General features: G+C 42.6%; 1 protein-coding gene across 3 annotated transcripts in view; it reads left to right on the top strand.

Annotated features, from left to right (window-relative positions):
• The window catches only part of KMT5B (lysine methyltransferase 5B), a 53,191-nt gene that overhangs the window by 24,287 nt on the left and 5,689 nt on the right, over nucleotides 1-23,215 (top strand). Inside the window, exons 4-10 of one of the 3 annotated variants that reach the window (XM_080642293.1) lie at nucleotides 3,463-3,531; nucleotides 7,878-8,043; nucleotides 8,419-8,528; nucleotides 10,004-10,170; nucleotides 10,461-10,480; nucleotides 10,561-10,697; nucleotides 16,200-16,396. In XM_080642293.1, the coding sequence (XP_080498419.1) occupies nucleotides 3,463-3,531; nucleotides 7,878-8,043; nucleotides 8,419-8,528; nucleotides 10,004-10,170; nucleotides 10,461-10,480; nucleotides 10,561-10,697; nucleotides 16,200-16,396 (866 nt within the window). Of the gene's footprint in view, nucleotides 1-3,462; nucleotides 3,532-7,877; nucleotides 8,044-8,418; nucleotides 8,529-10,003; nucleotides 10,171-10,416; nucleotides 10,481-10,560; nucleotides 10,698-16,199; nucleotides 16,397-23,215 lie in introns of those variants that run through there. The other 2 variants (XM_080642294.1, XM_080642295.1) reach the window with 2 other exon arrangements.

The raw sequence follows: 23,215 nt of genomic DNA on the forward strand, positions 1-23,215 counted from the left end.
CCGGGTTCGATTCCGGTCAAGGGCATGTACCTGGGTTGCGGGCACATCCCCAGTGGGGGGTGTGCAGGAGGCAGCTGATCGATGTTTCTCTCTCATCGATGTTTCTAGCTCTCTATCCCTCTCCCTTCCTCTCTGTAAAATATCAATAAAATATGTTTAAAAAAAATTATAAAACATTTTTAGTTGCTTTAGGAAAGAAATCTGTGTGTTCAGAATCCCCATGCTTTGACTATTCCAGAGGGTGAAGGGTCACCTGTTACTGGCTTCTGCTATAGGAAATAACTCCTATCTAATAGAAGAGTAATATGCAAATTGACCATCACTCCAACACACAAGATGGCTGCCCCCATGTGGACACAAGATGGCCACCACAAGATGGCCAGCAGGGGAGGGCAGTTGGGAGGGACCAGGCCTGCAAGGGAGGGCAGTTGGGGGTGATCAAGCCTGCAGGGGAGGGCAGTTGAGGGTGACCAGGCCGGCAGAGGAGGGAAGTTGGGGGCAACCAGGCCTGCAGGGAAGGGCAGTTGGAGGGGACCCAGGCCTGCAGGGGAGAGCAGTTGGGGGGGACCAGGCCTGCAGGGGAGGGCAGTTAGGGGTGACCAGGTCTGCAGGGGAGGGCAGTTAGGGGCAAACAGGGTGGCAGGGGAGCAGTTAGGCTTCAATCAGGCTGGCAGGGGAGTGGTTAGGGGGTGTTCAGGCTGGCAGGCAAAAGCGGTTAGGGGCAATCAGGAAGGCAAGCAGGCGAGCAATTGGGAGCCAGCAGTCCTGGATTGTGAGAGGGATGTCCGACTGCCCGTTTAGGCCCGATCCTGCTGGGATCGGCCCGATCCCAACAGGATCGGGCCTAAACGGGCAGTCGGACATCCCTCAAGGGGTGCCAGATTGGAGAGGGTGCAGGCTGGGCTGAGGGAAACCCCCACCCCGTGCGCAAATTTCGTGCACCGGGTCTCTAGTCCTATATAATAAAAAGCCAATATGCAAATTTACTGAACGGCAGAATGACCAGTCACTATGACGCACACTGACCACCAGGGGGCAGACCTCAACACAGGAGCTGCCCTTTGGTGGTCAGTGTACTCCCACGGGGAGCGCCGCTCAGCCAGAAGCCTGGGCTTATGGCTGGCGAGCACAGAGAGTGGCAGGAGCCTCTTCTGTCTCTGTGGCAGTGCTAAGGATGACTGACTGCAGGCTTAGGCCAGCTCCCTAAGCCGTCAGTTGGACATCCCTCGAGGGCTCCCAGACTGCGAGAGGGCGCAGGCCGGGCTGAGGGCCCCCCGCCCCCCAAGTGCACGAATTTCGGGCACTGGGCCTCTAGTTTTCTATAAAATCCTCCTTGGTAATTAGTTTATGGCAGTCACTTGGGGAATCTTAAGATGCAGCTGCTTAACCAATGGACACAGACACTGGGGCGGTGGGGGCTTGCCCGGGGTGGGAATGGCTGGCCGGGGGGGGGGGGGAATCAATTGGGGAAAAAGGAGACATATGTAAAACTTTAGACAATTAAAAAAAAAAGATGCAGCTGCTGATTTCATAGCTGTGGGGTGGGGCCTGAGAGCCTCCATTTCCACTCTTGCAGTAGCAGGTCCTAAAGCACCTGGCCTACTGCGCCTCCTTGTGATGTAAGTGGATAAAAAGCTCCTTACCAGGTTTCCTAGGACTCACTTAAAACCTGTGCCGTAAAATGTAAAGTTCAAGATTGCTATACAAATATTAAAACTCAAAGCCTTATCCATGTGCCCCTAAATTTAAAAAGTATCCAGTATGTAAAATTTTTTATGAATAGAAATTGAAGGATCTAAAATAAAAACTGGTTAAACCAATTGAACATGCAGAAGAAAACATGTATTTTTCAGTGCAACATTTAATTCTTCTCATAGTTTCTAAAATAGCCATTGATGGTGCAGGGGTCCTCAAACTTTTTAAACAGGGGCCAGTTCACTGTCCCTCAGACCGTTGGAGGGCCGGACTGTAGTTTTAAAAAAAAACTATGAACACATTCCTATGCGCACTGTGGGCCCGGGACGAGTCGGCTGCTAAGCAGGACAGGCAGCGGCACCCAGCGGGCCGGATAAATGTCCTCGGCGGGCCGCATGTGGCCCGCGGGCCGTAGTTTGAGGACCCCTGGGACAGTCCTACTCCCCCTGGGCAGACAGCAGTGGGAACCCTCAACCCCTGTGCTCGAGCAGTTGGTGTGCTATATCAAGGAGTGCTCTCGGCGTTCATTGCAAAGGTACTTTAACAGGAAAACACAGAAAATTTATTAATGAAGCTTTAAATCTTGGTGGACTTAATTGAATTTGAAACAATCTGCTCTGGCTCATCTTTTGAGCAAAAATTTACCAGAAGGTTGACTCACATCATGTTCAAAGATACTATTTTATAGAAAATAAGGAAAATCTATAGTGCTGCATTTGAATAAACCATAATATATTTTTAAATTACTAGTTCGTGGGCTTCTCTCTCTTTGGGGTTCAAACAAAGTGACTGGAAGAGATAAGTTTGGAGCTTGGATTTTAATATTCGCTGTCTCTTACTTATAGAATGGTCTCTTTGTTTCATGTTTATATATTTGTAATTGATTGTCAGTTTTCATTTTCTCTTTTATGTTCCTTTTCCTCCTTTCAACTTCTTTCAGTGTACTATGTTCAGAAACAGTAGATGTTTAATGATTTGAAAATTTCCCAAACTAGCTATATTACGAATGCTCATGTTTTCATCTTAATATATCCCTATATTTACTAATAAGCAAGTCAGTTATAGCATGAATTCCTAGAAATAGTATAAACAAAATAGTAATTTCAATTTATTGGAAAATATTTAGATTTGGTTGACTTATCAATTATGAAAATTAAATTCTTCCTTTTAGCTGGAAAATAGAGTTGATAGTAATACCTCTGATTTTCAAAAGATCAAAGTGGGGAGACAGATATAGTAAAGCCGATACAGGTGCTTCCAGTCATGCCCCTTGTGGAAAAGAACCCAGAGATTGGACAGTATCCTGAGGAGTGGATGACTTGGAAGTGAGCTGAGCAGGAAATAATGTTATAAAGAAATGCAAGAGTCACTTTTTCTTTGGAATTTTTCTGATCCAAACTGCAGTCTGTATAGTCCTTACTCATCCTTCTACTACTGTAACTATCTAATTTTATTTTACTTTATGTGTTTGATTATTTATATCCACTGTTGGATATGAATTTATAAATCACGTTAAGTGTCACTTTGAAATTAAGTGCTTGACTAGAAAGCATAAAGAAATTCTTAAACCTTCTAACTCGGTATTATGTAAAAAGATGTTCTATGGGAAGAAAGAATTTTAGCATCTGGCTTTTATCATGCTGACTGGAATATCAGTGTCTTAAGGATTTTTGCAACAGCTAATATTGTAAATCTGCTTAAAGATTACAAGTACAGGTTGTACAAATAGTTTTTTTATTGTTGTTGTTTGTTTTTGCATTTATATAGCGCCTTTCCTTCGAGGAGCTCAAGGCATTTTTCAAAATCTGACAGTTTTCCTCACAACAACCCTGTGAGGTAGGTAGAGTGCATTACAAACAATAATAAGATGTCCGCTAACCTGTCACAGCCTTTATGATGTTCTTTGATGTTAAATAATGGAGGTGTTAGCATAAACATGAGTTTTAGAACATGTTGCCAACCTTTTAAAATAGTTTGGTCTTAGTCATAGTTGTATTTAAAAAAAATCACTTGTACTCCATAACAGGGTAATTTTAAGAGAAATGTTTCATCAAAATATCAGGAATCACTCCCTGGGATTAGCTGAGCACTGAGTGCAAAACTCAGCCAGGTATGTTTCTGGTTATTTATTTTCAGGTGAAGAAGGAACAAAGAGCTGTGGCTCTGGCCTGCCTCCTCCTCCTCGGCACCTGCGCACTCTCAGTTTGCAGTTCAACTTTCTTCAAAGGGGAAATGTGTTCACAGTGTTGCCTCATGGTTTCTTATTTTATATCTTAAATATTTGAGCATTTTTCTCTCTTTTCCTCTCTCCTTCCCTTGCTCCCCTTTTTTCTGTCCTCCTCTTCTTCCCCCTCCTCCAGTCAGCTCTTGGTTGTACATGCTCTGGAAGGGCCAGTAGTGCAGCTAACACAAATCTACAGCCTTTCTTCATTGCCACAGTGCTCTCTTGGGTTTGGATACAGAAAAACCAAATAGCAAGAAAACCTGGGAAGTCAGTCTCTGGAAAGAGTGGGGAACAGGTGTGTGGGAGTGTGAATTCATGTTTTTTCCTGCCCCTTTTAATAATAATGATTGCAAATGACCTTTTTTCTTATAGCAGCCATTCATCAGAGGAGTGGGAAGAGAAAAAAGGAAGGTTTGGTTTATTTAAAGTAGCAAATTTTGTGTTAGGGAGGAGGGGCATGTTGATTTGGAAATACCAGATCCCTGTTTCTCTTGCCTCCCCTGCCACCCCACTTCACCCCCATATGCCAGATTTAAAAGTGTATGGTACCTTTCACTGTATTGCTAGAATACCAGCCAGCTCTGTTGCTGGCTGGGCTCTGGGCTGGTGTTCCATGGCAGACACAAGTCAAATCCTTTTCTATGTGAAACAACACGAGAGCGCCCTCTGAATCCACAGAAGATCAGGCTGAGAAAGGCTTCCCTTAATTAGCCCTCATAGGCCTTATTTTCCTCACTTATTGAACAAGAAGGCTGTTTTAGATAGTCTATACTTTCTTCTAGCTTTAAGAACCATGGTGTAAGGAGAGCTTTGTGCAATGTGTATGGGAGATTTATAGCGATTGTGATGAAGGAGAGGGCAGAGGGTATCTTTCTACTCAACAATAGAAAATTATTTTAATGTTTTTTAAGGTCTTCATTGCTGTTTGCCTGGTCCTAGTAGTTGTAACAATCTTATGCTATTAAGTAATTTTTATTTCCCCAGCAGTATTTGTTATACTGGGATTTGACTTGAACTGTCAGCCTAGTGATTTTAATGTATTTTTGTAGGGTTACTGAAAACAGCTGTCTCTTCCTCTTCCTGTCTGCACCCAGAACCCCTTTCTTCCTTTGCCTCACTATCATTTCACGCCTATATCAGCCAACTGTGACAGGAAGTTTTGATGGTAAATTATATTTTAAGTGAAATGGAGGTTCTTGCTATTGGCAAGTAACAGTTTTGCTTGTGTTTGATTCAGGAAAGCAGAAACAAAAGTCAGCACAGGAAACGTGGAAAGCAGAATATAGCTAAATCAAGAGTAGATTATTTTGTGTTGGTTTTAGCATATAAATTGGCATCATGAAGAAAGAGTAAACAAAACTACGATAGCTGAAAGGCATTTTTAGGTAGGAAGCAACAGGTTTCAGGAAGTGGAGCGCACTTAGCCCATAGGAATAGCCAGTGTCCGTTCCAGGTCTGCAACTTATTTTTCTATGTGTCCTTAAAACCGTAGGTGAATTTAGCCCTGACTCTGACTTGCTTGCTAATGTGTTGAGCCATGCAATTATTTTAAATAGGGTGTCACCACTGGTCAGTTCCATGTTGGACATACCAATATTGCTGGGTTCCTTTTCTGTCATCTGTAGCACTAACATCATGGATTATACATTGTATTTGCTCAGAGTGAAGTACTGGTATTGGCTTTTCTGTTCTCTGCAGAAAACATGGGTTATCCACTTCCTGACATTTCATATTTTGTATTGTGTGAAGTGGCATGCCTTAGCTAACAGCTGCTTGGTTATCTTATCTGTCCTTCATGTGCAAACACCCCTAGTGTAGCTTTGCAGCAAGAATGGTTAAAGAAACCCAATCTTGACAAAAATCACTTGTGATATCTACAAGTCGTTTAATATTATAACTGGATGGAAGTTTGCAGACTTTCACAATTCTGCAAATCTTTAGACTATTTGACATCATATTTTGACAATCCTAGTTAAACACATTCTGAATTGTTTAAAGGACATCCACTCATCTATCTGTCAGAGCGGGTACGCTAATAGAACATGGAAAATAAAATTTGACGTCCATTTCTTTATATGACGTATCTGGATATGTTTGAACTCTCTCTGATGGTTCTGCTTAGTAGTTGTGAGAGCTTACTGAAGCTAGGGTCTGAAGCTAGTAAGTTCCTGGAGGGGTCAGCATGCATTAATGTATCTGAAGTCCTCCAGAAGTCCTGTGATCGGTAGTGTTATGCCTTCTCTCTTCCTGTTCTTTCCTCTACTGTTGCCCAGCTGATTCCCTCTCTCTGTCCCTGTTCATCTCTTTGAATGTAGCCCTAAGATGCTCTGCTTAAATTCCCTCTCACTTTGCCTGCCCTCCTTTGATTTTTTCCTGCCTATTCTGGAGAGCTAAATTCACATTCTCCTCATTGCCCATAGTATCTTCACTTTAGTTATGATTTCCATACTTTAAAGTGCTATAGTGTAGTTTGTACCATAGTAACCTGCATTTGCCTATCACTGCTTTGCTTAACTGTTGATGCATGTGTATGTCTTTTAGTCCTGGATAAATTTTCCATGTAAGAGCAGTGGCTAGTCTGTCACTTCACCGTAACACCTGTGTGTACACAGCACCTAATAAATAAGCCTTGGTGTAAAATATTGTGGCTTAACATTTTACTGAAATGTTGTGAATACATTTATGATAGCTCATCCAGGAAAAAACCTGCTTGGGTGCTTCCTTTCCTAGATCTTATCTCAGTTTTAGCATTTTTAGATTTATGAAGTGCACAATTTCAATTGTTAGAGTTAGGGTGCATAGTTCAAACCCTTTTTCTCCTTGGCCTTTAATATTTTTTTTTTTCTTAATGTATTCTATTTGACTAGCAGTCTGTAATTCTGTTTTTTGGTTGGATTTTTTTTTTAACTTTATTTGGGAAAATAAGCCAAATGAAATTGACATGAAAATACTTTTTTAAATATTTAAATATTGATTTTTGGGGAGAGAGAAAGGGGGAGAGAGAGAGAGAAACATTGATGTGAGAAACACCCATCGGTTGCCTCCTGCACACACCCCAATGTGGGGGTTGAACCCACAACCTAAGCACATGCCCCAACTGGGAATTGAACCAGTGATCTTTCAGTGTACTGAATGACATTCAACCAACAGAGCCACACCTGCCAGGGTGACATTTTTAAATTAAGATCCAAGTACCTTTATGTAGTACATGTTTTATTGAGAACACAACTTTAGAATGAGGGACTTGCAAACTTAATTTTACTTGGACTATGATTGTATTATGTGTTATGTTATGACTAGAAATGCAATATGCTGACATCATTATAGCTAATTTCATTAGGAGAAGCCTTTATAATGGCACACCAGCTGGTTTTCCTTGTCACCATACAGCAGTTGTACTTGTGCCCTCTTGTTGCTCTCTGAATGCAGCTGTCAGATTAATTGACGTGGCGTTGGAACATCAAGGTGTACAGTATTTCAGGACTCACTGGTTTGGGGATTTTCTAACTGTACATAAAGAATGTTTTGTTAGCGGCATGATTTTGTTTGCTTCGTCATTCTTCTGAAGCCCATTGCCTGGCACTCTTCTGGCTTGATTCTGCATGTTTTTAAAAATTGTCATTCTAACACACAATCAGATGAGCTCTATTGTAGGTCTTTCATTTTGTACCTTCAGACTGGAATAAGCCTGAATCAGCGAGCATTCACTTGAATCATCTGGTCACTTCTCAGTTAATGAGATAACAGTGAAATAACAGTATTAAAATGCATTTTGAAGACAGAGAAATTATGTTTCCTGGTGGTTAATATTACCTGAGAAGTAATTATCAAGATTATTGATTGTTGTCTTTTGTTCTGTCTGGCAGTTTTTAGGTTACTATCTCTTTCTCAGTATCTCTTTAACAGTGGCCCAAGAGTGATGGCAGATAATTAAAGTTATTGTCTTGATTTTGTTCAGATTTCGGCCTATTAAAGGAAGGCAAGAAGAACTGAAGGAAGTAATTGAACGTTTTAAGAAAGACGAGCACTTGGAGAAAGCCTTCAAATGTTTGACTTCAGGCGAATGGGCGCGACACTATTTTCTCAACAAGAACAAAATGCAGGAGAAATTATTCAAGGAACATGTAGGTTTATTAATAAGATGACTACTGTTTATATGTTTGGATAAGAATAAAGGAAACTAAAGCCTAAATATTGGTGAAAACTTGAAATCAATTTTTTGTGAAACTAATCGTATGAAGATCTAATAACATATAGGATCCTTTGACTAGCCAAAGAGAAAACTTTGTCATCTAGAAGTGAAATTTGTTTTGAGCTTTTAGAGTAACATGGCCATGCCATTTGGTACTCAAATATGTGAAATGTTGAAATATGAACAAAGTATTTTAAAAGTGCAACATTTTTATATTGTTGTTCATAGTTTACTTTTATAATTCTATGAAAGTCTAGCAGGACAAACAGTTTACTATAAAGTTAATGTCAAATCTTTTCTTTTCTAGGTGTTCATTTACTTGAGAATGTTTGCAACTGATAGTGGATTTGAAATACTGCCTTGTAATAGATACTCATCAGAACAAAATGGAGCCAAAATAGTTGCAACGAAAGAGTGGTAACTATTGTACTAGTGTAAACCCATAAAGAATTTTATTTAAAATTCTCTCTGAAATTCCTGTTCACGTGCTGAGAAAGTCATGGAAGGGATGAAACCAGAGCTCGCCTAGAGGAGCCAGTGCAGGGCCAGTGCCTCGGCCCAGCAACCAGGGCCTATTGACGGCTCCTTTTTCCCATCTTCGTGTTTAGAATTAGAGGTCTGAGTTGACCAGATTCTGTGTCTAAGCTGAAGTGTGTTTTGTTTTCTTTGGTTGAATCTGGATGCCTTGCTCAATAACGGGGCTCCTGAAAGGTTAGGGAGGCCAAGGTTGGACAGCCTGGCTTCTGGAGTTGGTCCTTTACTGGCCTAGAAGAAAAGTTGGGTATGGTGCCTTCATGATCCTAGGAGTTGACAGGTGGAAATTTCTTAACACATTGCCTGCTTTAAAAAAATATATACAGCTGAAATACAAGTAGTAACATTGAGCTCCATTAGAGCGGTAACAGCCATGTGGAAAAGGGAGAGTGTGTGGTTATTTATATCTTCTTTCTTCTGATGCCTGTTCCCTACCTTTTCTCCCAAAAGAAACATGTAGCCCCTTTCATATACCACCCTAATATATTTTATAGTAGAAATTTTAGGGTCAAGTGCATGAAAATGGAGGGCAAAGAGCATTACTCTTAGGCTCGATGGGTGTGCGTGTGTGAGTGCATCTTCTTGGGATGATATGCCTGCTTGTCAGCTCCCATGGCTCCCTGTGGTGTCAGTGGGGGTGGAGGTTTGAGATCTCGGTCCTAGAGCTGCGCTGTCAGTACAGTAGCCACCAACCACATGTGGCTCTTGAGCTCTTGAAATGTGGCAAGTCGGAATTGAGAAGTGCTGCAAATGTGATACACATGCCAGATTTCATATGAAATTAAAGTTTTCATTAATATTTCTTAAACTGATGACCTGCTGAAATAGTATTTAGGGTATATTGGATTAAAATGTATTGCTAAAAGTAATTTCACGGGTTTTTACTTTCTTAAAGTGGCCGTTAGGAAGTTGAAGATTCTGTGCTTGGCTTGCATTGCTGTCTGTGGGATGGCGCTGCTCTAGAGGATAGCATCCCAATTCTGGGTCCTCAGCTCTTCCCCACACTCACCTGTGTCTCCTTCATCCATTGTCAGCAAGTTGAATTCCGTGCAGCAGGAATTTGAGTCCTTTGTGCTTGCAAAGCACTATGCTAGGTGCTGCAGGGTGTTCAGAGACACGGCAGGCGGCACACAGTTCTGTCCTGGAGGACTCGGCAGCCTCTGGTAGGAATAAGGCAGCTGCACAAGTACATGGCAAAGGTTCTGGGGCTTCCCAGTGGGGATCCAAGCGAGTCAGCTAAAATATGCAGAGCTGGGTCTTCTTAATACTTGGATGTTTATTGGACAGGCTTGTTTTAATAAAAGAAGCCTTCTTATTTATAATTACTAGTAATTTTTAACATCACATATTTTAAATAGGAAACGAAATGACAAAATAGAATTACTGGTGGGTTGTATTGCCGAACTTTCAGAAATTGAGGAGAACATGCTACTTAGACACGGAGAGAACGACTTCAGTGTCATGTATTCCACAAGGAAAAACTGTGCTCAGCTCTGGCTCGGCCCTGCCGCGTTTATAAACCATGGTAAGCGCTATTTCTCAGGTATCAGCTCTAGTGTTGGGCGGTACTGCTCAAAATTAGAATGGCATAGCAATCTAAGTAAGACCTCATCTTCTTTTAAAGTAGGGTTAAGAATACGATCCCCGCCCCCTGCCCCAAGTTATTAAAGTAAATATTCCTGTAGTTTAACTGAAGACATAAACTTCTATCAAAGGTTGTAAAATTACATGGAAAGCTTATTTCAGATTTCTGTAATTGTTCGTGTTTCAGATCTTATCTACAGTTAATTGACTTTATTTTTGGACATTTTTCAGATTGCAGACCTAACTGTAAGGTAAGCATAAAAACTTTTTGTCTCAAGTATTCAGTTTTTGCTTTAGGTACGAGTTTCTTAATGAGTTCATTTTATTCCAGTTTGTGTCAACTGGTCGAGATACAGCATGTGTGAAGGCTCTGAGAGATATTGAACCTGGAGAAGAAATTTCTTGTTATTATGGAGATGGGTTTTTTGGAGAAAATAATGAGTTCTGCGAGTGTTACACGTGTGAAAGGTAAAGTACTAAGTAAGATGTTCAGCTTTCCCATTCTTTTAACCACCTGATGATCATGGGCATGAAATCACATTATCTCCTCATTATTTAAATGCAGGAATAGTCTTTTACATTCTAGAGCATTGTAGCCAGTAGCATGCATAAACAAAATCAAAGGGTTCTTAACTTTCAAGGGCACTGGCACCTGACCCTTAAAAATATTATTACCAGCTGTTCTGATGAATGGATCAGAATTCAAATGCGCTTAAGTAGAGAATGGGAAATACCTTACACACACACACACACACACACACACACACACACACAGCCACAGCCACAGCCACAGCCAGGGTGGGGTTGCCCTGAAAATGGCAAGTGAAGTTCAACCACTGACAGTCATGTAAAAACCTTGTGTGTTATCAAGCTGTGTCCTCTGGAATTTTTTTTTTTTTTTTAATGCACATACTCTTCATAATTCCTAAGTTCTGTCACTTAGCGAGGAACCTCTTTGTATGACCATCAAGGTTTTGGAGTCCTTGTAGATGTCCCAGATCTGCCTTGGCAGCAGTGATGTTCACACGGCTCATTGGAATGGCTTCTGCATTCAGGAGCTCACAGGGGCAGCTCCCCAAGCTTATCTGGGTGCTGCTGCAGGAAGGCGCCGTTATGTTTGTTGAGCCCATTTCGTGTACCTTGCACTGCCCTGGACACTACTGATCTTGACTCATTCGGTGCTCACAGCCATCCTGTGAGAGAGAGGTAGTAATGTGGCCCTGTTGTAAATGTAGAAACTTAAGTGCTGAATCCAGACCAGCCTACCTTCAGAGCCCTCACAGTTTCCACGTCATGTTGTATTTGCAAATATGAGCAAAGATATCTGGTAGTGCTACTTCTCCCACTGAAGACACCCAGCCTGCAGCCAGACTAGAGGCCCAATTTTCTTCTTCCTGGGTAGCCAGACATTTCCCCTGTGTTGGGGGTGGGTGTATAAAATGTATCTTTTTCTATATAAAAAATGGTGTAAGCATTGGTTGAATTTTAGACCAGTCTACAGAAAGATCCTTCAATCCATGAAGTAGTTTAATTATAGTTGAATAATGCTTTAAAATCATTTTATAGAGATGACATAGCGTAGCAGTTAATTAAGTGCCTGAGCTCTGTGTCAGACTGCCTGAGTTGGAATCCTGTGACTGTATTTCATTAGCTATGATTTCTTGGGCAACTTAGGTGCTCTTATACCTTAATTACCCATCTGTAAAATGGGAGTAATACCAGAAGTTATTTCATAGTGTTGCTGTGAGAATTAAATTAGTTATTTCACATAAAGTATGTAGAACTGTACACAGTTAATACTTAAATATAGGTTATTTTCCCATTGGAATAGATCCTCCAAGAAAGCAGAAATTTTTACCTTTTTTTATTTGTTCCTTTATTCCCAGCATCCAGAACAGTACCTGGCACATAATTGCTTAAAAAATATTTGCTAAGTGAATGATTGAATGAAGCAAATGATATGCTAGTAAGGTTTTGGAGGTTGTCTTGAAAATGTAACCACACACTCAGGATTCCAAACCAGCCCTGAAACAGCTCTTTTACTGGTTCAGAACTGCACGTATCGTCATGTTCCTTAGGTAGGTTAGTTCTCTTTATTGAGCCTCCGTTTCTCACTGGTCATATAGTGGTAATCCCACCTACTCTCCAGGCTTAGTGTGAACAAGAGAAACATGCAAGTCCTTCCTAAGTGGGAAGGCCCAATACACAGAGCAGTAGACATGCTGAATCAGACTCCTTGAGCAGTTTCACTGAAAGGGTGGCTATGAATATTCTTTAAATTCTCAGGAAAAGTTAGGTGAGAGGATGACACTAGTCAGGGAAACTCATTCAATTACTAACTATGAATAGGTACTTTCTATTAGGCCTACAGATGCAAGGTAAACAAGACTAGCACAGTGCCAGGCATGAGGGTGAGAAGAGGTGGTTCAGTGAAGAGTTGAGAGTGGACAGATTGTTTCACTAGATGCTGAGGTCACAAGTGGTGTGTCCTGGGTGCATGGGGTGCATGTGTCTGGGCTGTAACCATCCTGACACAATAGTGATTGTAATATGTTTCTAATAAGTACTACGAATTTCACTCGAGAAAATTTGAAGAATAAAATCTAATGAAGGACAAAATTATTGTAAAGCTTATATGAAAGTATGTTTGATAGCCAAGAAAAATTTTGTAAAGTATAGTTAGGGGAGATTTACCTTAAAGATATTAAAAGTTACTAAGAAATAATTGTGATCAAAACTTGATGGATATTGGCCCAGAAATGGACAAGTAGGTAAGAGGACATGAAGAGAGTCCTGAAAGAGAGATGAGTATGATGTTGGTGCAGTATTTCCAGTTCGTGATTGGGAATCTGCATATGTGGAGGGCTGAAGGAGTTATATGTGGATTTTCAACTGCAAGATTGGGTGGCGCCCCAATCCCCACATTGTTCCAGGGTCAGCTGTAACTCATTGTGTGTCTGGAGGAAAACCAAGCTAAGCCCCATCTCACACTATGTAAAAATCAATCCCAGCTGGATGCTGGGCATATAGGAGTAAATGAAAAAGGTAATTTAAAAATATAATACAAAACTATTTTTAAAAATTTAGATTATATGTTTAACCTTGGGGAAGTAGAATTCTTTTGAAAGACGACAAGAAATGGTGAATACAAAAGTTCTTGAATGGCTGAAAGTAAGTCAAAGACAGATGATAAACTGAAGAGGGGAAAAGTACACATATGGCAAAGAATTAATATTATAATTACAAAAAGCTCCAGGAAAGTAAGCTCATAAGGAAAAACAAACTCCAGTAGCAAAGAAAGGTAAGGAGGATGCTGCACAGAAAATGATGGCTACAAACAAGGAAATTACAACAATTAGGTATTCATTTTCACTATCAATTGGCAAAATTTAAGGAGTGCACTGTATACTGCTATTGAGGACATAGAGAAACAGGCACAATGTTACTAGGGCTGTGAATTGCTGTAATCTTTTGGGAAAGTAATCTGGCAATATGTGCCAAAAGATAAGTGCATCCATTTACCTGGCAGTCAGTCCCATATGGAAGAATTTACCCTATGGAAATATGAGCACCAGTTAGTAAGGAGTTGGTTTCAAGAGCAGTATAGCAGCTATATTCATGGTGGCAAACAAAAACAAAATATCCCATAGGTTTTAGTATCACTGATGGGGAGAATATGGAATGTTTATGTAAAAAGTACAACTTTTAAAACATATGTTCAATACCAGTGAATTTGTGCATGGTTTAGTGAATGTATGGCATTACCCTGCTGGTTTTGTTTGCCTGGAGGGCTCCCACAGTGTATGGAGGGGTGTAGACCGTGGAAGGGAGTGGAAGCTGGTGTGCTGGCAGGTGGTTAGCCCTGGACCTCTGGGCTCTGGGCTCCAGGGGTTAGGAAATACTGTCAACTTCTGTTTATGCATATTTATACCCTAGGATTGTTTGGCTTGTTGCAGCAAGCATAAGCATGTATTACTTTCCTAAGTTAAAAAGAAAAAGGGAGGGTAGTGGAGAAGCAGATGAAGAGTAGAGGTTTCTTTAAATGTGGCCCATCTTTCTAGAAAGGAACCAGAAATGTTGCATGTTATGGTAAAAAGGCATGGAATATCTTAAAATAATTACTTTCTTTGTCCATATGAAATGAAATGGCCTTTGGGATTTATGGATTTACTTTCTGAATATATTTTGGGGTGAGGTGGAGTGTAATTGGTTGCCTGCCTCAGTGAGGATTTCTAATGCACCTTTTGAAAAAAAGAATTGAGGCAGTCCCACAATAAGTTTTTTGTTGTTTTTACAAAAGCATTAATAAAAAGAATTCCATATCCATTCTGTGAAGATGAAGAAGGCAGAAATACGTTACTTATAAAAAAGTTTCTGCATTATGTTTGGGTCTGTGCTCACTAGCATTAAAAGGTAAGAAGATGGGGAGAGAAAATAAAACTGTTCTTCTTTAGCAAAAAGTGAAACACTCTGATTTCTTGAGGGAGAAAATCCTGAAAGATCAGTCCCAGGGGACCTCAGCAGGGCCAGGTCGCTTTCAGAGGAGGGCAGGCAGGATTTTATCACAGGTCAGAAGCTGTTGTCATATGGCTTTTCCTTAACAAGCGAAGGCCAGTAAAGGGCCAGCCAGTGAAGGCAGTTCTAGCCAGAGATACTTCTCACTTCTTAAGTGCAATAGCAGTGCTTTTTAAAAACCTCTTAACATATAATTTACTTACTCTTTTGAATAGAGCTGGGTAGGAATTTTTCTTTATACACTGAATAAAGCAAAGCTTTGCAAAACTAGATTCCTTTGGGAAGTTTAGGAACTCTTAGTAAATACCCTCACTTCAGAAAAATTACATCAATACAAATAGTTAGAGCAGGTTAGAAATTGTTCTTATCCTGTGGGAAAAGCAAGTCTTTTAGTGTCTTATTTAGTAACATTTTTATAACTTAACTAGAGGCCCAGTGCACGAATTCGTGCACCAGTGGGGTCCCTCGGCCTGGCCTGCGGGATCAGGCCAAAATTGTCTCTCCTACATCCCCTGAGGGGTCCCGGATTGTGAGAGGGTACAGGCCAGGCCAAGGGACCCCACCGGTGCATGATTGGGGCCAGGGAGGGACGCTGGAGGTTGGCCAGCTGGGGAGGGACTGTGGGAGGGCTCCAGGGTGTGTCTGGCCCATCTTACTCAGTCCCAATTGGCCAGACCCCAGCAGCAAGCTAACCTACTGGTTGGAGCATCTGCCCCCGGTGGTCAGTGCACGTCATAGTGAGCAGTTGAGTGGCCTTAGCATACCATTAGCATATTGCTCTTTGATTGGTTGAATGGATAACTGGACACTTAGCCTATTAGGCTTTCATTATATAGGATTATGGTCATTTATGTTTAATTCACTAATTTTAAAGAATCATTTAATAGTTTTTATAGTTCAGAAAGTGAGACTTGCATTAATACAGCCTAGCCTTCTTAGACAGAATTTCAGCTAGAATTTGTATCTAACATTTAGTTCTATCTAAGTAATGCCTCATTTATGGAAATTCTCTGGTTTCTTTTTTTCATTACTTAATTCTCAGTATTCAGTGATGTAGTGTTAAATTGTGCAGAAAAAAAGCTAGAATATAATTAACAGGTGGGTTATTTAAGCCACAATTTAGACCTAACTATTGCACTAACCAGTTTTGAAATTGAAGAATTAGTTATCTACACATGAAATTCTATAGGGTTCAATGTTTTCTCATGGGCAGTTAATAATTGACAATAGTCGTAACAATTTGTTTTGTGATTTTAAGTTTAGAGTTTTTTGTTGATTTTATATATATACTTAATTCCTTTTGAGAGTCCTAGACTTGGTAAATTTCCAGTGATGGTTGAGGCCTCATCAGTTCATCACATCTGTAGATCTGATGTGGCCCAGAGCCCTCGGCAGCCGACCTTGTGGTTATAGTAAGTATGCTATTTGTTTGACGTGTGCTGTTTTCTCTTTCAGACGAGGAACTGGTGCTTTTAAATCCAGAGTGGGACTGCCTGCGCCTGCTCCTGTTATCAATAGCAAATACGGACTCAGAGAAACAGATAAACGTTTAAATAGGCTTAAAAAGTTAGGTGACAGCAGCAAAAATTCAGACAGTCAATCTGTCAGCTCTAACACTGATGCAGATACCACTCAGGAAAAACACAATGCAAGTAAGTAAGGGAGATTTGATAAGCATCTTTTCTTAAGTGTTTTCACACAATTTGTTTTCTAAAGTGTTTCAGTAGTTTTGATCTTTTAAATATTGAGAGAAACCTGGGACTCGTGCACTCCAGCGGCATCGCAAGTTTCTAGAAATGATTTGCCACAGAAGCAGGCTGTGTTGGCCTCCAGATTCCATGCGCTCATCTGGACTGACCTGTCTGCTTTTCTTGAATACTTGGTAACGGGATATTACATTCTTCAGCCTGTGTTCCAGGGTCATCGTGTATGTTTGAAAGAAACATTTTCAGGTGTTAGTTTCACCATAATTCTATCATTATGTCTTCCGAGAAGACAGGACGGGGTGGAATCTTACAGGCACATACGTGTTTCTGTGCCTAGCCAGCCTGTTAGGGTGGAGGATGGACTTGGGGAGGTGACAGCTTCTGGCTTCAAGGTTTCCACCTTTTTACTACTTGTCCTTTTTCAAAAGGAACGAACCCAGTTTACTAAGTTATTAGTTACCAGACTCGTAATTGTGATAAAGGAACATTTTAGATGTCACTGTGCTATGACATATTAGCCACTAACAAAAGTAGCAGGATGAAAGGAGAAAGAACAAGCTTTAAGACACCAGGTCAGGGAAGGGGGCGCGAGACCTAATGGAACTGGAAAAAGAATGAAGAATCAAGAGAGAAGAAAGAGAAGAAGCCTAAACGAACAGAAGAAAACACTTCATCTTGACGGAGCTTTGAAGTCCTGGGACTATTCTGGTTGCGGCTGCATTTCACCTGGGTGATGCCAGTTTTCTCTGGCTCCACTCAAATAGTAGGCTCTTCAGTCCGACTGATGTCTGACAAGCATTGAGTTCGCAAGTTTTGGCTTGGTGATCCCCAAAGTATGGCAGTTTGGGCGCTGAATGTTCACAGATACTTCCTAGTGCCTGATGCCCTCTGAGGTCTCGTTATTTCAGGCTCTTCGCCCTGTTTTCACACGTGTTCACCCAGCACTGTGCCCCCCTCCCGTGCAGAAAACCCCAAAGAAAAGGGAAGGTGTCTCCCACAGTGGCCAAGCTCACTGCCGTGAATTCCCAAACCTGCTGCTGGGAGTCGGAGGCCACACATGACCTCGTTAGTGTAAAAGTAATCCTGTGTATCGTCCGGTTTATAAAAATGTCCAACGTGAACAAAAGAGCAGTAGCCTGTCATTCACTGTGGACTATTGGTTCTAATAATAAATGCAGCACAATCACTATTTGTTTTCTGAGTCTGGTTCCTTGTGAGACGGGAGACTTGTGAGACCTATATGTGGAGACGGCCACCGTGCTGTCCACATTGATTGGCCCTTGACATTCGTGGGGGTGTTTTGTGTTTTTATGCATTAACTATATTTCTAATGCATAGATTCTGAACTTAGTACACCACTTAGTTTAAAAGATTGGAATACAAATATTTTTGGAAGGTTTTGAGTATGTTACTAAGTGAGCATCGGAATATTTATTAACAAACTAAATATTAGTACTTATTAAAAGCCTGGTAGTAGTTGAAGAGATACATATGTGTAGGAGACTCAGCCCCTCCCTCGGGGAGCTCGTGCCCTAGTTCCCAGTAACAAGTAACAACGCAGAGCCACTTTCTAAAGTTTAGCGGGAGCAGGAACCCCTCTGAGCTGTAATCTCAGCATTGCAGACAAGTGCTCACTTCCCGGTGGCTGCGGATGGGGGCGCTGACTTCATTCAGCTACTTTCTGCAGAACGACTGACTGACTGCTTCAGAGTTCGTGTGCTGACTGAGGGTAGTGTGGTGGGCGTGCTCTGTGCTCTAAAGGAGTTACAGGCTTACTCCAGTCGCCTCCTCAGCCAGCATACACTCAGCCATGTTCACGCAGTATTTTCTCAGACTCTTCCATGCATTCTTTTAGGCTGTGTTTCTTTGGGTGCTTGTGTCTTAAGCACAGCCTCCTAACCGTGTGAGGGGAAGACTTGTTAGCGCAGCTGGTAGCAAAGCCAGAGCGCCTGAGCCTTCCTCCTGAGGGCGGTGGTGTCCATTGGGTCCGAGTGCACTCTCCGTGCGTAGCTGCCCACCTTGATTCTGCAGCTTGTCTGGGATTTAGTGGCTGATGGAGGAGCTGCTTTCCTTGAGCAGTGTGTATATTCTTAAACATTTCTGCCTGGTGGGAAGAAAAATTCCTTCCACACAGATTCTTTTAAAAAAAATTTTAATCCTCATCCGAGGATATGTTTAATTTTCATTGACTTTAGAGAGAGAGGAAGGGAGGGAGGAGAGAAAGAGAAACATTGAGATGAGAGAGAAGCATCAATCAGTAGCCTTCCATGCACGCCCTGATGTGGGATCGAACCCGAAACCCAGGTATGTGCCCTGACTGGAATCAAACCCACAACCTTTTGGTATGTGGGGTGACGCTCCAACCAAATGAGCCATCCTACCAGGGCCAGAACCATTTTTGAAAGGTGTCTCAGGAGCCACAGCCTGTTTGCTTTAGCATCTACAGAGCGTAAACAAATCCTTTTTTTTTAAGTATTTTATTTCTTTTTTTTTTAAATATGTTTTTGATGATTTCAGAGAGAGGTAATTAGAAACATCAATGATGAAAGAGAATCATTGATCATTTGCCTCCTGCATGCTCCCTACTGGGAATCGAGCCCACGACCCAGGCATGTACCCTGACTGGGAATCAAATTGTGACCTGATTCATGGGTCAACACATAACCACTGACCCACACCAGCCGGGTGAGAAATCCTTTTCACAAATTCAGTTTACATGCCGGAATTGTGCCATTATTGGAAGATTCTCATTTTTTAGGTCCTTGTGCCTGGATGGCTGGGCCACTCCCCACAGTCAGTGCTGTGATACGGAATGTGTGTCATTGCAAATGCCTCAGGTCTGTGCAGAACCCGGAAGACTTGTCCAGTGGAGTAAGCTTATCTTAACTAAGGATCGCCTGTCCTAGAGGTAGGGGGTGGGTCACTGCTTCTCTCTCTCCGGTCAGAGACAGCACTGCTTTCTGCCGAGCCCGCAGGCCCGGTCCAGGCAGCCGCTGCCAGTCTGTGTTGGTCACATAAGATGGAGGATGCTGGCTCCTTGAATTCTGAAGGTGTCGGCTGTGTGTGGTCCTCATGCCACCTCGGTTCACATTGACTGTGTGCTCGTGGGGCTTCTCCAGCACAGAGCGCGGGCGCAGCCCCAGCACTCGGGGAGCTTTGGGGTCCTTGTGCTGCTCTTGTATCTGCCTGCGATTCTTGATGCCCAGGCAGGGCTGCCTTACGATTTTGAGGACACCCTGAAATGACTCTGAGGGCCGCGTGTGGCTTCTTTACCCCTGAGTTGGAACTGGCTTACCTTAGAGGCAGTGCTGAACAAGTTGGGATCTTAAACCATATTCCTCAGTTCAAATCCCATCCCTGCCACTCAGCAGATGGACGATCGTAGGCACACTAGTCCACGTGAGCTCGGTTTCATAGTGTAACAGCTCTTACTCCAAAAAATGCTTATTAGCATTAAGATCATAGTAAGGTGGCCATTTGCCCCGCACCTGCTATATAATAATTGTTAAGAATGTGTATTTTCACCCAAAGTTACTGTTAGGTTATGCACTTGAGGTTTGTCCTAGCCAGTAGGGAAGAGTCACGCCTGGTGTGTGAGTGCTGGTGCCAGGGCCACCACAGGCACACCTTATCTCCTATGTCAGAATCCTCAGTCTCTGATGGACTTATATTAGTTTGCCACTGGGGCCTCCCTTACCCTCTGTTGCTGATGTGACCCTTTGGGGACAGTGAAGAGCCCTTGGCATTTGTTACCCTCTGGTCTTAGCCACTTTGCTCACACTTCTGCCCAGCTTGCTTATGTCCTTTTTGACCTTAGACTTGGTAAGCACACTTTTTAGTTGGACTTTTTTCTCTTTTTTTAATATATTGATTTTTTATAGAAAGGAAGGGAGAGGGAGAGAGAGCTAGAAACATCGATGAGAGAGAAACATCGATCAGCTGCCTCCTGCACACCCCCCACTGGGGATGTGCCCGCAACTAAGGTACATGCCCTTGACCAGAATCGAACCTGGGACCCTTCAGTCCGCAGGCTGATGCTCTATCCACCAAGCCAAACTGGTTAGGGCTTTAGTTGGACTTTTGATGAGAGCATGCTTTTTAGACAAAATGAGAATACACTATAAATACATAAATGTAAGGGAAACAAGTTGTAGCATCAAATAGTCTATTTTGAACTGTTGAGAACAAACACCCAAGTGCTTTGTGAGTGGTGCGCTGTGGTCAGCTAACAGTGATTCCATGGGAAGGAGGGGTGTAAGAGGAGAGGCAAGCACCAGAATCACCATAAAATGAGATTTCATCTAATGGCTTAAAATAAGTGTCCAAGTAAGGGGACTCGGGTGTCGCAGGAGACATAGCAAGAGTATCCTGTCCTATGTAGAAAGTCTGGACAGGCTCCCTGGGAGAAGTGTTTCCTGCGCTGAACTTTAAAGAGGGTGAGAAGTTGGCCAAGTGAAGCACATTCAAAGCAGAGGGACTTTTATTTTTAAAAATGTAATAAGGGGATGAGTGTAGGATTTGAATAAAGTTTATCATGGGTGGAATTGAAGGTAGGAGGAAAGGATGTGAACACAACTTAAAATTTTGGATTTGATTCTAAGAGCATTCGGTTATTAAAAGGTTTAAATCCCAGAAGTGACATGGGTACTAGGAAGATCATTCTGTCCGCATGGTGGGAAAGCCGTAGGAGAGACCAAAAAAAAAAAAAAAAAGGGTGGCCCTAACAGGTTTGGCTCAGTGGATAGAGCGTCGGCCTGCGGACTGAAAGGTCCCAGGTTCGGTTCCGGTCAAGGGCATGTACCTTGGTTGCGGGCACATCCCCAGTAGGAGGTGTGCAGGAGGCAGCTGATCGATGTTTCTCTCATCGATGTTTCTAACTCTCCCTCTCCCTTCCTCTCTGTTAAAAAAAAAAAAAAAGGGTGGAAGCTGTTGCCCTCATTCATGCAGGAGGTTGTGGCACTGGCAATGGAGAGAGGCAGATGCTCCAGTGACATTGCAGGAATGGACTCCACAGGACCCGGTGGCTGATTGGGTGAGGCAGTTAGGGAAAGCAGGCATCAGGAATGACCTCCCGGTTTCTGGGGTGATTGGCCAAAGTGGAGAACTTAGGCGGGAGAAGCGCCATGAGACTTAATGGCAAATTCAGTTTAAGCATGTTCACCAAGGGGCTATGAGGCAGCCTCTGGGGGGATCCGGATGCCAGCGGGTATTTGGTGGTAGGGTCTGTGTTTAAGGAAAGAATCAGGTGAGAGATAATGGCTCAGGAAGTGGGGTGGGTGCTTATCACCGGGAGACTGGTTTTTCAAGGGTCTAGGACAGCAGAGGCCTGAGGAATGCAGTGTCAGTGCGGGCAGGTGGAGGGAGAGTGTTCTTTGGGACAGCGGCGGGGAGACGGTTTTCCAGGAAAAGGAATGGTCAGCAATATCACATTCTGCAAAGGAAGGTGAGGGCGGAAAGTGCTCACTGGGTTTCACGAGGTGGTCAGAGATTGGCCAAGGCGCTCATGCGAGGGACAGGCTGGATCCCGATTTTGGGGGGATCACTGTGGAGAATGCAGTGTATATGTGATTACAGAGTACAGCTGATTGCAGGTGTGAAATGAGAGGGGGGTGGGAAAAGGAACAATAGGCTGAGAACCACTAAGCTTGGTCATAGAATGGTCCTTGAAGTGTCAGGCTGGGCAGAGGACCACATAGCCAACTCAGAAAGCTGAGCACAAAACCCTGGTGTGGACTTACATCAATAAACACATCAAGCCTGGCTGGTGTGGCTGTGGTTAAGCATTGGCCTATGAGCCAGAAGGTCATGGTTCAGTTCTTGGTCAGGGTACATGTCTGGGTTGAGGGCTCGATCCCCAGCATGCAGGAAGCAGCTGACTGATGATTCTCATCATTGATATTTTTTTCTCTCCCCCTCTCCCTTCCTCTCTGAAGTCAAGAAAAATACATTTTAAAAAATAAGTAAATAAGTACCTCTACCAGTTCCACCTTGAAGGAAGCCTTGAAAGCAAAAATTCTTTAGCCGAAGAATTCCCCAAATATCCTCATATTTTAAAAATCATTTCTAGCAAGTTCTGTATAATTCCAGTTCATATGCATGTTCTCAAAAGGAGTGGCATCCAAAATTACTACTGTTCTTCAAAAAATAGTGGGGCCTCATTTCTGGGAATTTTGCTGATTTGGGTACCTCAACTCCATTTAGGAGCCAGTCTTGAGTACAGAGCTCCATTCTTGGGGGTGTGATGCTTGGAATGCTTGTTACTCATTCTTGTTCTCCATAAAAACTAACTAATGGTGACTTACTTGCTCAGCCAAGCAGAAGGAACAGCAGTCGCCCTGGCAACCTTTGGGCATGTAGTAAGGGACCATCTTTGTCAGGCAGTGTGCTGGACTTACTCACATTCGTTGTTTTTTATTTCCTTGTTTTCTGATGAGAGACGGTGGTTGTTTGATATTCTCAGCTTCTCTGTGAATGATTGAAAAGGGGTATTTTGATGGGGATGAGGTTTTCAGGTGGGAGTGTGGGAAGCCGAGAAGTTGACTCACGTAAGACACTGTGCAGGTCCAAAGGTAAATGCAAAGGAAAACAGAGTTGGCAGCTGGTCAGTGGCAAGGTCAGAGGTTCTCAGGCGCAGCTTAAACTTGAGTCACGTATAAGCCTTTTGTAAAGCCCTTCAGTTGTCACCTTAGTTCCCAGTAGGATCATCCCAGCCCTTCTGTGTCCTTGTCCAGAGGAAGGAAGTTGGAGCCCCCTTGTCTGAGAGTA

This window comes from Plecotus auritus (assembly GCF_963455305.1).
Source record: "Plecotus auritus genome assembly, chromosome: 9".
NCBI classification, from domain to species: domain Eukaryota; kingdom Metazoa; phylum Chordata; class Mammalia; order Chiroptera; family Vespertilionidae; genus Plecotus; species Plecotus auritus.